This window comes from Papaver somniferum, chromosome 2 (genome assembly GCF_003573695.1).
Source record: "Papaver somniferum cultivar HN1 chromosome 2, ASM357369v1, whole genome shotgun sequence".
NCBI classification, from domain to species: domain Eukaryota; kingdom Viridiplantae; phylum Streptophyta; class Magnoliopsida; order Ranunculales; family Papaveraceae; genus Papaver; species Papaver somniferum.
In genome coordinates this window covers 210,438,462-210,450,325 of record NC_039359.1, presented here as the reverse complement: position 1 = coordinate 210,450,325, position 11,864 = coordinate 210,438,462, and the positions used below count along the sequence as shown (strand labels likewise).

At 38.4% G+C, this 11,864-nt stretch overlaps 1 protein-coding gene across 1 annotated transcript; it reads right to left on the bottom strand.

The window, feature by feature from the left end:
• Window positions 1–598: 598 nt before the first annotated feature.
• Window positions 599–10,042, bottom strand: LOC113352716 (prothymosin alpha-like). Its single transcript, XM_026596503.1, has 3 exons — window positions 10,025–10,042; window positions 9,238–9,642; window positions 599–757 (listed from the first exon to the last, which is right to left on the bottom strand). The coding sequence occupies exons 1-3, from the start codon at window positions 10,040–10,042 to the stop codon at window positions 599–601; spliced, it is 582 nt and encodes a 193-aa protein (XP_026452288.1).
• Window positions 10,043–11,864: the final 1,822 nt, after the last annotated feature.

Here is an 11,864-nt window from a genome sequence, read left to right as displayed (position 1 = left end):
ATATGCCACTCTATCAAGTGAATTATACTGGATAGAAAAACACTAAAGTGACTTGTTGTCAATATGCATTTTTTTTTTGATACATCTTACTATCTTAGTCTTGTACATGATCCAGTTCTTTGATTGTAGTTTTAGTTTCTAGAATACACCCTGCATCTCCAACATTATCGACGCACAATCATTGGACAATATAAATAAGCCGACTTCATCATATTGCATTTAAAAAAGTTACAACCGTTCTGTTCATTCAGTGTTGAGCAACATTTACATGTTCATAAACTTAAACATACCCATTTACAAGTATTTCACCATCTTACCCACAAAAAATCTAAATATCAAAAAGAAAAAGAAAAAAGCAAAATAAACATAACATTCCCCTGCATTTTCAGTCTCCATTGCCAGAACCAAAAAAGAAAACATGATTCAGTGACTTACCATTTGCATTAGACCCTTCTCCATTCGAATTCTTCTCTGTACTTTGATAATAGATATTTATTAACATTATGTCATCATTTCCATTCGAGCACTTACCCAAAAATCCACCATCTCTCTACAGAAGAATCCAAATGTCGATAAGGCTTACTCATTGTCATACCCGTCACTCGGAATCTGAATCATCAGATTCATCTTTCTCCTCATCAGACGCCTCTTCCTCCTCATCATCAGACCCCTCTTCTTCCTCGCCAGGCCCCTCTTGATCCTCATCAAACCACTCTTCCTCCTCGTCTTCATCTGCATCGCCCGCTTCAGAATCGGTCTTTTGGGCCAACACTGCATCATTAATCCCAAATCTCTCATCCTGGTGAAAATCCTCAATCATCACTCTTAGAGCAGATTCTGTATCACTTCGATACCCAAAAAAAGCAACAGGCTCTTCATCTTCGGAAGCATCACTGTCATTTTCTTTATTCATTACTGCCTTTTCAGCCAACCTCATCTTTTTAGCATGCATTTCCCAGAACTTCTCCTCCTCTTCTTCATCTTTGAAAAGATCAAAACGACGCTTGTTTTGCAAAATCTGTACCGGTTTTTCAACTGGTTTCTCTTTTTCAACTGGTTTCTCTTATGCTTTGATTAAATCCACTGCAGCATGCATCTCTTCCCAGAGTGTAGGGACTTCAATATCATATAACAAGTCATTGACTCTCTTGTTTACCTTCTCCAGATCATCCTTGTTCATCTTCCCAATCATCTACATAGTGGCTGATAGCATTTCACATCTTTCTTTCTCTTCTAACTCTTTCAATAGTTTCTCTTCAGTCATGGGGGCTTTACCCTTTGGTCTGTGTTGATCATCATCACCAGCCATTTTGATTGATTTGATTTGATTGAGAAAAATTCAGAAAACAGTAATATCCCTCTACAAATTCTCTCTCTGAATTTTTTTGCTCTCTGACCCTTTGGTTTCCTTGTTAATCCCTTTGGTTTCCCTGTTTATTCTCTCTCTGGAATAAATTATATTCTTGTAGGGTCACGGCTATTCCCAAGAGAAAGCTTTAATCAAACACGTACCCTAGTCTAATTGGCACATATTCTAACCCACAATGTCATAATGACGTGATAAACCTAGGTACAATGGCATTTTGGTTAATCAAAGTAGAATTTTATTTTATTTCCTTCTCTTACTTGTGCGGGAGAAAGACTGGAAGAGGCGAAATAGAGAAACCCTAGGTAAGGAATTCTTTCCTTCTCTTATCAAATTAAATTCAAACTTACTTGTTTAATTTTATGAATGGGGGATGTTTTTATTTTATTAATTTGAAATTACTATTGCTCGGGTTTCAGGTATATACCTTTCCCAACTCTAAAATCGTTTTCTACTGTATTATGTAAACCTAGGGTTCTCTCAATTTTAAGAGTTTTTTATGATCTTGGCTGTGATTCTATATCTTAGTAAGAATTTTAAGAGTTTTTTATTGTCAGGGTTTCTTTTGTTTTGTTCAGGTCTTTCATATTTTTATGATCATAAACCAATTTAGGTCTTTCATATCTTAGTATTAATTGGTTGAAACAATTGATGTTTTGTGTGATTCTTGTGACGGAAATTATGGAATTTGGTTTAGGTTGAGTTAATTTTTGTTACTAGTGGATGTTAATGGATTTAGGAATTTGCTTTTGTTGCTGTAAGGAGTAAAAGTTACATTGTATATTAGGCTGGCGTTGTTATATAGCTGGAAAGGAGAATCTGTTACTGTATTCAATCGATTTTGTTTTTCTTCACTTCGCAACGGTGTTCTATCATGCTAAGCAATTGGTTTAACAGGGAAGAAGGCGTATTTGAACCCGGCGTTCGACAAGCAACGCACGTGCACTCCACTTGTATCCTATTAGAGAACCTACTCATTCCCTACCTCCACATACAACAAATGGCATCGTTTGACTCCGCAGAAAATTTGGAAATCACCAAGCAGGGGAAGCCGAAAGTCGAGTTCTAGATCGCTCCTCGACCGAGACCCTTTGGGCGAAGATACATAACAAATTTAGCCAAGATTATGAGAACCCGAGAGGAAGAAGTGTTCAACAAATCAAGGATAAGCACAACATCATCCTAGATGCGGTAGCTGGGTTTTTTAAAATCAAACACCGGATCTTGCACTCAAGCCACCTGAGCTTGTGTGTTGTTTTTGTAGAACGAAACCGTTAAAGCGCGCTACTTAGAGGAAAAGGTGGAAGCATTCACATTTGATGAAATCGTTTACTTCATAGTATTCATATTTTCGGAGTACCACCAGCTACGGAGTACCACCAGAACTCAATGGTGGGTGAGTTGGACTCCATACTCTTATTTGGCTTCCAGATAGCAAAGGCCAATTCTCTGTTAAGAGTGTCTATAATGTGTTGTCTAGTGTATCTAATACTTTTGCAGGTACTAATTCTGTTTCTCCACAGGTATGGAAAGCTTTGTGGAAGTTAAATTATTTGTTTGGAAGTGCTTAAAAGATATAGTCCCAACAAGAGATAAACTAGCTAGATATGGAAATTATTTGTTTGGTTTTAAATATCAATGTTAGTAATATTATGGTACATCATTGTTCATTTAGGAGCTAGATTCTCTCTTGGTTTTCTGCAGGAAATAATATTACCTTTGGTGCAGGACATTTGAAATATCAATTTGGACAATTTGATGTTCAAAGATTTTTCAGAACATAACTCCAAATAAGACAATGTAAATAGATGTCATTAATAAACTTGTGCCTCCTGGAACTAATCTTGTTTCTTCTACTAATAGGGTTGTGCAGCCGCTAAGATGGAAACCTCCTGATAATGTTTACAAATTTTGATGCTTCTTTTAAGCCAGATTCATTACAAGGTGGAATAGGGCTAATAGTTAGGAATTGTGCAGGTAGTTGCATTCGGGTGCAAGGACAATGCTTCAATGGAGGAATGAAGATAGGAGTTGTAGCTGAGGAGATGGAATGTAAGGCTATGCTGGCAGTTGTTACTCTGGCACAAAATTTAATCATGTTATATTTGAATAAGATTGACAAACTTTAATAAAATCCATCAATGATCAAACCTATTATATTAATTGGATGAATCAAGCTTTGGTTTTAGATAATAATTCTAATTGGACAGAACACACAAATATAGTAGTGTGTTTTAGTTCACTTAATTCTAATTGGGGCCATAGCAGTTCTTACGATTTTTATTTTCAACTGCACCAACACGTACTCCACTTTATACAAAGATAGTTTTTACTTTAGCACCGTTATAACAACTGCAGCAACACGTACTCCGCTTTTTACCTATCATTTTGATTTATTTATTTATTTTTGATTCATTTTGATTTATTTTCTGAATTCGGGTACGAACAAAAAAATATAATTGCATCGCATCTAACTCTGGTCATTTAGAGCCGTCAAAGCAGAAAATTATGCAGCAGGATAACAAGATTTGACTGAGAAAATTCTAAACATAGAACGTGCAACATGCAAATTGAAGGATCTTTACCTACCTATTTTACCAAATTATTTACGATATGCCCTTAAATATTTTGCCAAATTATTTATTAGTAAAGATATTGCCAAATCTCCATTTACCCTACGTGTTCATCTCTCTCGTCTTAAATCATTTCATGTTTCTGCTCTTAAATCTTCTAACCTCCCCCTAGAAAACAAAACAAGTTGTTTACTTTGATCATCTGATTCATCTCCTGGATAAACCATATATTCCCCTGTCAGTTTTGCTTTGCGGATTAATCTGATCGACCGTGTAAGTAATTCTTTTCAGTACTGCTTTGTTAACTGAGATTGTAACTCTAATGGTCATAGTAGGGTAAATATCGTCTTCACATGCAACTGTATGTAGGTAGATAACCTCTGATTATTTGTATGATTCATATATGATAACTGAACTCACATTGTGATTTGTGATTACTCTTTGTGACAAGTTTTATTATTTCGTAGTTTTATTCGGACCACAATAACATTTTCACAAGATGTTGACAAGTTTTTTCTCCGTCCAGGTATCTGAGAATTCATAATGGATCCTAGAGTGGATCCTAGAGTAATGGATAAATCTTGGATGTATACCGATAGAACCAAACCGCATTATCAGACGGAGTCAATGCATTTATAAAGTTTGCTATGCATAATACCAACATGATATTGCGACTGGGAAACAGAAACCATACAACAAGGGCAAAGTTAAGATTTTATGTCCATGTGTGAAATGCCTCAACGTCTACGTGCACAAGGCAAGTGAAGTTAAGTATCACTTATATACTTCTGGATTCATTCAAAATATGTCGTATGGACTAAGCACGAAGAAGGAGATGAGTCATCATGGTGGACACTTCTGGATGGTAATGGCAGCGACGGTACGCACTTTAATGAACCAGCACATGCTGCAGAGACTATAAAAATGGTTAATGCTTTATTAGGAGAAAAATTTTCAAAGGAATCTGAGAAAATGCAATGGATACTCAATGATGCTGGGAAACCCCTATACGAAGGATGTAAGGATTTTACAAAAAAATATGCAATGTGTGAACTGTTTAACTTGAAGAGCAAGCACGGAGCTTCCGACAAGTTCTTAATGAACTTCTACCAATGTTATAATCCATGCTCCCTCCAGAAAATGAGATGATGAAAAGTACATATGAAGCTAAGAAGGTGATGAGAGATTTGGGTTCAGGTTACGAAAAGATACATGTATGCATCAATGACTGCATTCTCTATAGGAAGAAATACAAGGATGACATCAAGTGTCCCACCTGTGGGGAATCAAGATGGAAAGTTGACGACACCACCCACGAGGTTTATGAAAAAATTCCGGCAAAAGTCTTGTAGTATTTCCCAATTATCCGAAGACTGAAACGGTTGTTTCAATCAAAGAGAATTATCGAATATTTATTGTGGCACGACACCATAAAAAAGAAGAGGGTGTTTTACGGCATCCGACGGACTCACCAGCATGGAAAAATATAGATGAAATGTATCCCGTAATTCGTGATGATCCTCGAAATCTGCGGCTAGGCATTTCGGCTGACGGGGTTGACGTAAACAAAGGCATGCAAAAACAGCACAGTGTGTGGCCAATTCTGACAGTGATTTACAACCTTCCGCCAGAGTTGTGTATGAAGAGAAAGTTCACCATGTTGTCATTAATTATAGATGGGGGGCCTTGTAAGGACATTGATGTTATGTTACAACCGTTTGTCGAGGATCTCAAGGAATTGTTTGAGGGAGTCCAACGTTTTGATGCGCTGAAACAGGAGATGTTTACTCTACGTCCGGTTGTTTTATGGACAATAAATGATTACCCTGCTCTTGATACACTGTGTGGTTGCCCCTACCAGGGACGAGACGCCTGTAAGGTGTGTGGGAGAAATACTTACTATGTTAGGCTAAAACGTTGTAGAAAAGAGGTTTATACCGGACATAGAAGATACCTACCATACGATCATCCATTCAGATGTCAGAAGGGGTTCAAAGGAAAAGAAGAAACTGAAAAGGCTCCGGAACTTATGACCCCGTCACAAATATACAACGAGGTAAAGATTATAAAGAATAAATAAGGAAAGGGACGGAAGAACATTGTGGTGGAATTCGTGAAGGATAACCCTGGAAGAGGTGGAAAGATGAAGAGAATCGAAAAGACCATCTCCTCCCCAACAAAGGGGAAGGGGAATCGGAAGGAGACCGAAAGGCGCTACTGGAAAAAGTTCAATATATGGTTCCAGCTCCTCCCCTACTGGCGGTATCATGTTGTCCACCATTGCATAGATTTCATGCACGTTGAAAAGAATGTATGCCAGAGTACCGTTGGAACATTGTTGAACAATGAATTTAAGTCGAAAGACCACCTTGCTTCTCCAATGGACCTGAAGGAGATGGGTTTTAGAGATGAGTTGCAACCTCGGGAAAATGGCAAAGCGGGATATATACTAAAGGAAACATGTCACTCATTAAGCCCGGAGGAAAAGGACAAGTTCTGTGCAACATTATCCGAGATAAAGGTTCCACAAGGGTATTGTTCAAACTTTTCAACACTGGTGAATCGAAAAGATCGAAAGCTTATCGGACTAAAATCGCATGATTATCACATACTAATGCAACATTTTTTGCCCATTGCGATTAAATCAATTATGTCGCAGTCAACAAGATATGCTATTATCAGGTTTTGTTTCTTTTTCAGTGCAATATCTAGCAAAGAAATCAAGGTGGCAGAGCTAGAAATTTGCAGTCGGATCTCGTTATGACATTGTGCTTGCTCGAGAAATACTTTCCTCCATCCTTTTTCGACATCATGGTTCATTTAACTGTGCATCTTACTAGGGAAGTGCAAATTTGTAGTCTTGTATTCTTTCGATGGATGTATCGGTTTGAAAGGTGCATGAAGGTCATAAAAGAGCATGTGCGAAACAGAAACAGACCGGGAGGAAACATTGCTGAAGGGAACCTTGCGGAAGAGACAATTGAGGTTATCAGTGAGCACCAACAAAGCATGAATGATACAGTCGGAATTCCACCAGACAAACTCAACACATCTGACACTGGCGAAGATTCTTATTCTTTCAGGGGAAAACCAATGTCAAATCCTAAGTTTCCTCGTGTTGATAAGGATCTGTTTGATAAAGCACATTTCTATGTATTGCAGAATTCGCCTGAAGTTGCTCCTTAAGTTTAGTAAGTATAACTAGATCTAATTAGATAACCTCATTTTTTATTTAGTTTTTGATTTTGTGTCCGAATTTCTGTAAAGATAATAACATTAATCATTGCAATGTCCAGCCGACACCAGAATTTTTTGAAGGATAAATATCTTGGTATAAGTGATAGACAGCTAGATCAAAAACATCGTGAAGAGTTCGCCAAATGGTTACAAAAAGTGGTAAGAGTTGACAGAAAATGTCACTCTTGCTATGTAACTTTTGCGTTGAGATGGAGGCTAATCCTTATAATGTATTTCAGGTTGACAATGAGTGGGCAGACTCTAGGGAAAACGTCAATCAGGAGTTAAGGTAGGTATCAATCCCACCGAATGCACAAGTAGAGACATACGAAGCATATCACATCAATGGATACCTATTCCGCACAAAATCTCATGATGGTTCCGTTAACCATAATAGCGGGGTTTACGTAGAGGCAACTGACACGCACATTAGACAAGCGGGGATTACCCTTAATCTGGCGGATTATTATGGTTTTTTACAAGAGATATGGGTGCTGACATATCATTCGCTGAAATTGCCACTTTTCAGGTGTAAATGGGTTACCAAAGCAGGGGTCTCAAAATACAAGCTTGACTACATTTTGGTTGATCTTGATAAGTTGGGACTCCAGGATGATCCTTTCGTTGTAGCCTCCCAAGCTAAGCAGGTATTTTATGTGCCAGACCAGGAAAATAAAAGAACGTCTATTGTGTTAGGTGCACCTACCCAAATCTGGAAATATGCTGGTGATGAAGTCGACGAGGAATTCAGTACGTCAGTTATTTGTAGGAATGAGTATAAATTGCCAAAGGTAGATAAACTTGACCTGCAAAGGACATCCAGGGATGATTACTATCGGGACGACATTAAGGGTAGAACTGCAAGGAAACCACCAACACCAACAGCAGTCCCTGCTTCTCAAACGACTGCATCTGAGCAACCATTTCCAAGGACTAAGCGACAAGCCAGGTGATAGAATGTAGTTGTTTGGATTTTTCTGTTAACTACAGAATGAATGTATAGATTGTTGAAAAAAAATTGATTCTTAAATCATGGTGGGGTTTTGTATGCAGATTGGTTTTAACAATGTTGGATGAGTTTGGATTTGGCTATACTGATTATTGAATTAATATTTTGTCATGCTAGGATTAGTAGTAATAGTACTAGGCTTGCACATAGATTTTTTTTTGGAATTGGGACTAAAATAGTCTTAGAATTAATCTTACTCCTACATCATTTTATAAACTGGAGTAATACCCACCATCTTAAACAACATTTTATATACCCTATTGATTCATTAATTCATTCATTCCTACCCATCTCTACTTAACAATCATTGGAATTTTAAAATCATTCACCAAGAACATTGCTTGTTTGTACATTTACAAAAACAAGAAGACAATAACAAAAACAAGTCCAATACTACAAACATTCCTTTAACATTTATCAGCTCATTGAGCATTATATCAAGTTTTTTTAATTTCCGCATCAGCACCACAAGTTCACACAACTATCAAACCCTCAAAAGATCAAATCTTTAAACTACCATTACAACTACCATTACATATTCTCAAAATAACTTCACCAAAAGGCCATAACCCAAACCCCTTTCATTACAAACCATTACTAAAAACTTGAAACAACGACTACCCCTTTCAACTTTACAATCCAAACACAAGAAAATTCCCTGTATCTTACTACTTGCCCACAAAATCAAAATAAAAGGAAATCCAAAACCGTCCGCATCAACTTTCAAAATACAAAGAAACTTACCATCTTTCGCACCAACATCAGGAAGAGTAGAAGGAAGGAAAATTACCAGAAAAGTTGTTTTGCAAAAAACTTGTTGATCGTTTTCAGGATTTATGCTATGCCTGAAAATCTAGAATTTCCTGGTAACTCTGATGAGCTTACCACCGTTCATCCTCATCAGTATCCAGACCCTCTTCACCATAGTCCTTGCTATCAGATGGTGTAGGAGAAGTGTAACTGGATGATGATTCATCATCACTATCCTCATCCCCTTCTTCCCTTTCTTCCTCACTTGACTCATCATCGAGATCAGCGATTCAACGGCTCACCTTCACTGCAACAGGTTCACCCTCACTCATGGTGCGAGAAAAAATCTTGGGATTGGCAAGTTCATATTGAAATCGCCTTCTCGCCTTCTCATCATGATAAGAATCCATCCTTTGCTTGTCCTCCGCAGCATCCGAATCTAAGTCACTGGTATCCACTTCCTCCACTTCATACTCATACCCTTCCGAGGCCTCGGAATCACTTTCTGTTGAACTGCCAAACTTTGGGGTCTTGGCCTGCTTATCATCCTTTTCCTCATCCTTCCGTTCTTTCCATTCTAAGAACTTGGGTAGCCATGCAATGTAGAGAGCCTCAAATCTCCTTTTCTTCCGCTCCTGAACAGCCTCTCTCTGACGAGTTTGCTCTTGAATCCGATGATCAATTTCAGACTGTGCATCTTCTCTTAACTGAGACAATTACTCTATGATCAAAGAAGGGATAATTGACTTGGCTTGTGCAAATTCAAGTGTAACTGGTGGTGCATTTGGAAGATTTCCGATGGAATTGGTTGAATTCTGGGCAGGATCATCCATACTCTCAATTTAGTTTGCTAAACCTAAACCTTTCCTCTTATGTTAAAGATCTCTCTGAAAATGGTAATCTCTATGCTAATTAACCCCTCAAATACCTCATTGTGCCAATTCAATTCCATTTATGGCGCTTAGTTAGCCGTCATGTCACTTTGTTAACTACTCCCATTCAAAGCCATCCGTGTCCCCCTCACTCTAATAACCATCATTACCCTATCAAGACCTATTTTCAACACCTAATTCCCATTAAGACTTTTACCTTCTTTGGATCTGCCATTAAGGGAGTATCTGGTGGGTCACCAAACTTTGATGTTTATCTTTGGGGTCTAATTAACTCTTTATGTTTTATGCATACTAGGAGATGGCAGCACCAGTTGGGAGGCTTCATTGTAACCTACTAAAAATGCTCTTCCTGCTAGAACAGTCCTTCATATAATAGCGTGTCCGAAAAAGGAAAATGTCAGATCAGATACGGGTATCCCGCTTTCCACTTCAAGCCCGTCTCTGACGAAAACAGTTGAGGTCAGCTGCGATTCGGTACTGGGTTTTGACTTTGGGTCACGGGTAGCCCTCTTAGAGAGTCCGCTTGCCAAATAGCTGCCAAGTGTTTGCTGCCGCCTCTTAACGTCCAATAAGTTGGGGTGGCGTTCAATAGGTCTTTGCATGCACTTGTAGGCATGTGCCTCCATGATATCTCAACTAATTGATCTCGAGGATTGAAAAAGGATGGGTGAGATGTGTTAACTGTTGGTCTTATCATCTATAAGGCATGTTTGAAAGAAATAAGTTTTAATTTCCAATTCTGTAACTCTGTAACTTCCACATTCCATCTCTGCAAAATCCCTTCAGTGTTCCAATTGTTGAAGCTATGTCTAAGCGAGGTTATAATGCATATCTAAATCTGAATGATCACCCATCCATGTCTACAAATCCGGAATCCATGGGTAGACCAGAGGAAAAGAAGGCTAAGATGAATATGCAAGAAAACCAGGTATTGATTTTTGATAATCATGGAAGAATTTTTAGGTTCAAGGTGTTGAAAGTGAATTTCATAGTTGTAATTGGCTTTATTAGTAACTGTGATGGTGTTATTGATTGGGATTCCCCCATTTCTCCAATTTGACAGGTAGTAGAGATAAGCAGTAGCAGCAGTGGGGAACCAAAGAAAAACATGCAAGTTGGTACTGAAGGTGTTGGGTAGGGTTGTTATGCATGATAGTGCCAGTGCTTATGCGTTGGAACCTCAACTTCCTCAATTCTAAGGGGCTGATGAAGGGTGGGTGGTGTATGCCGTTCATCCTGAAAAAGGCCATTTTGTGATTAATGAAGGTATGGTGCTTGTAGGGGAGGAGCAGGTAGTTTGTGGTGGTGCTAGACAGGGGTTCTATTCTGCACCAGTTCCAGTTGCATGCAAATCTAAGATTCGGGAGAATGACACTCTTGGTCTCCCCAATGATGTGGTAGTCTTCCCCACTATCTTCATGCTGGCACCAGTGATGCGACAATTGGCAGAGGATGCTTATGATATTGCAATCTTCAGACCAGGGGAGATAACTGATTCTAATGAGATTCCTGAGGATGTAGTAGTGCCTATGCCTCCTCTTAGAGGAAACTATTATGTGCCAAGGAGGAGGGCTGCACCAGAATGGAGTGGAGCTAACAAGAAGGTTGTTGGAAGTGGTGTGGGGACCTCTGGGGTTGCACCAGGAGCTTGACCAGTATTCAACCATCCCCTTACAGATGGTAAAGTAAGTATTCCAGTAAATGTTTTTTGGGTGAATATTGCATATGTTTCTCATGGATAAACAGTTAAAGCTAGTGGTGCTGATATTGGATTTGATAGTGTTGGTTTTAAAGACAATGATGTTCAATTGAATGTATATGCGGTTCTGGGTTATTGTATTATGCTTGGTTGAGTGGTTGTTGTATTTAATTTTGGTTTTGAGCTTGATATGGTGACTATAGTAAATAGCAGGGGGAATTTGAAAGGGGGTTATCATGAAGGTTTTAAATTGTTTTATGGGGTTAATAGTTTTATCTGGGCATTCATATGAACTACTCCAACTGGTATAATAACATATTAATACAAGAATGCTTGA

What these genes read in the sequence shown, in the direction of transcription:
- LOC113352716 (XM_026596503.1), bottom strand. An exon ending in GTGAACCTGTTGCAGTGAAG is followed by an intron (nt 758 to 9,237) that starts GTGAGCCGTTGA and finishes TTGGCCCAAAAG; the next exon opens with ACCGATTCTGAAGCGGGCGA.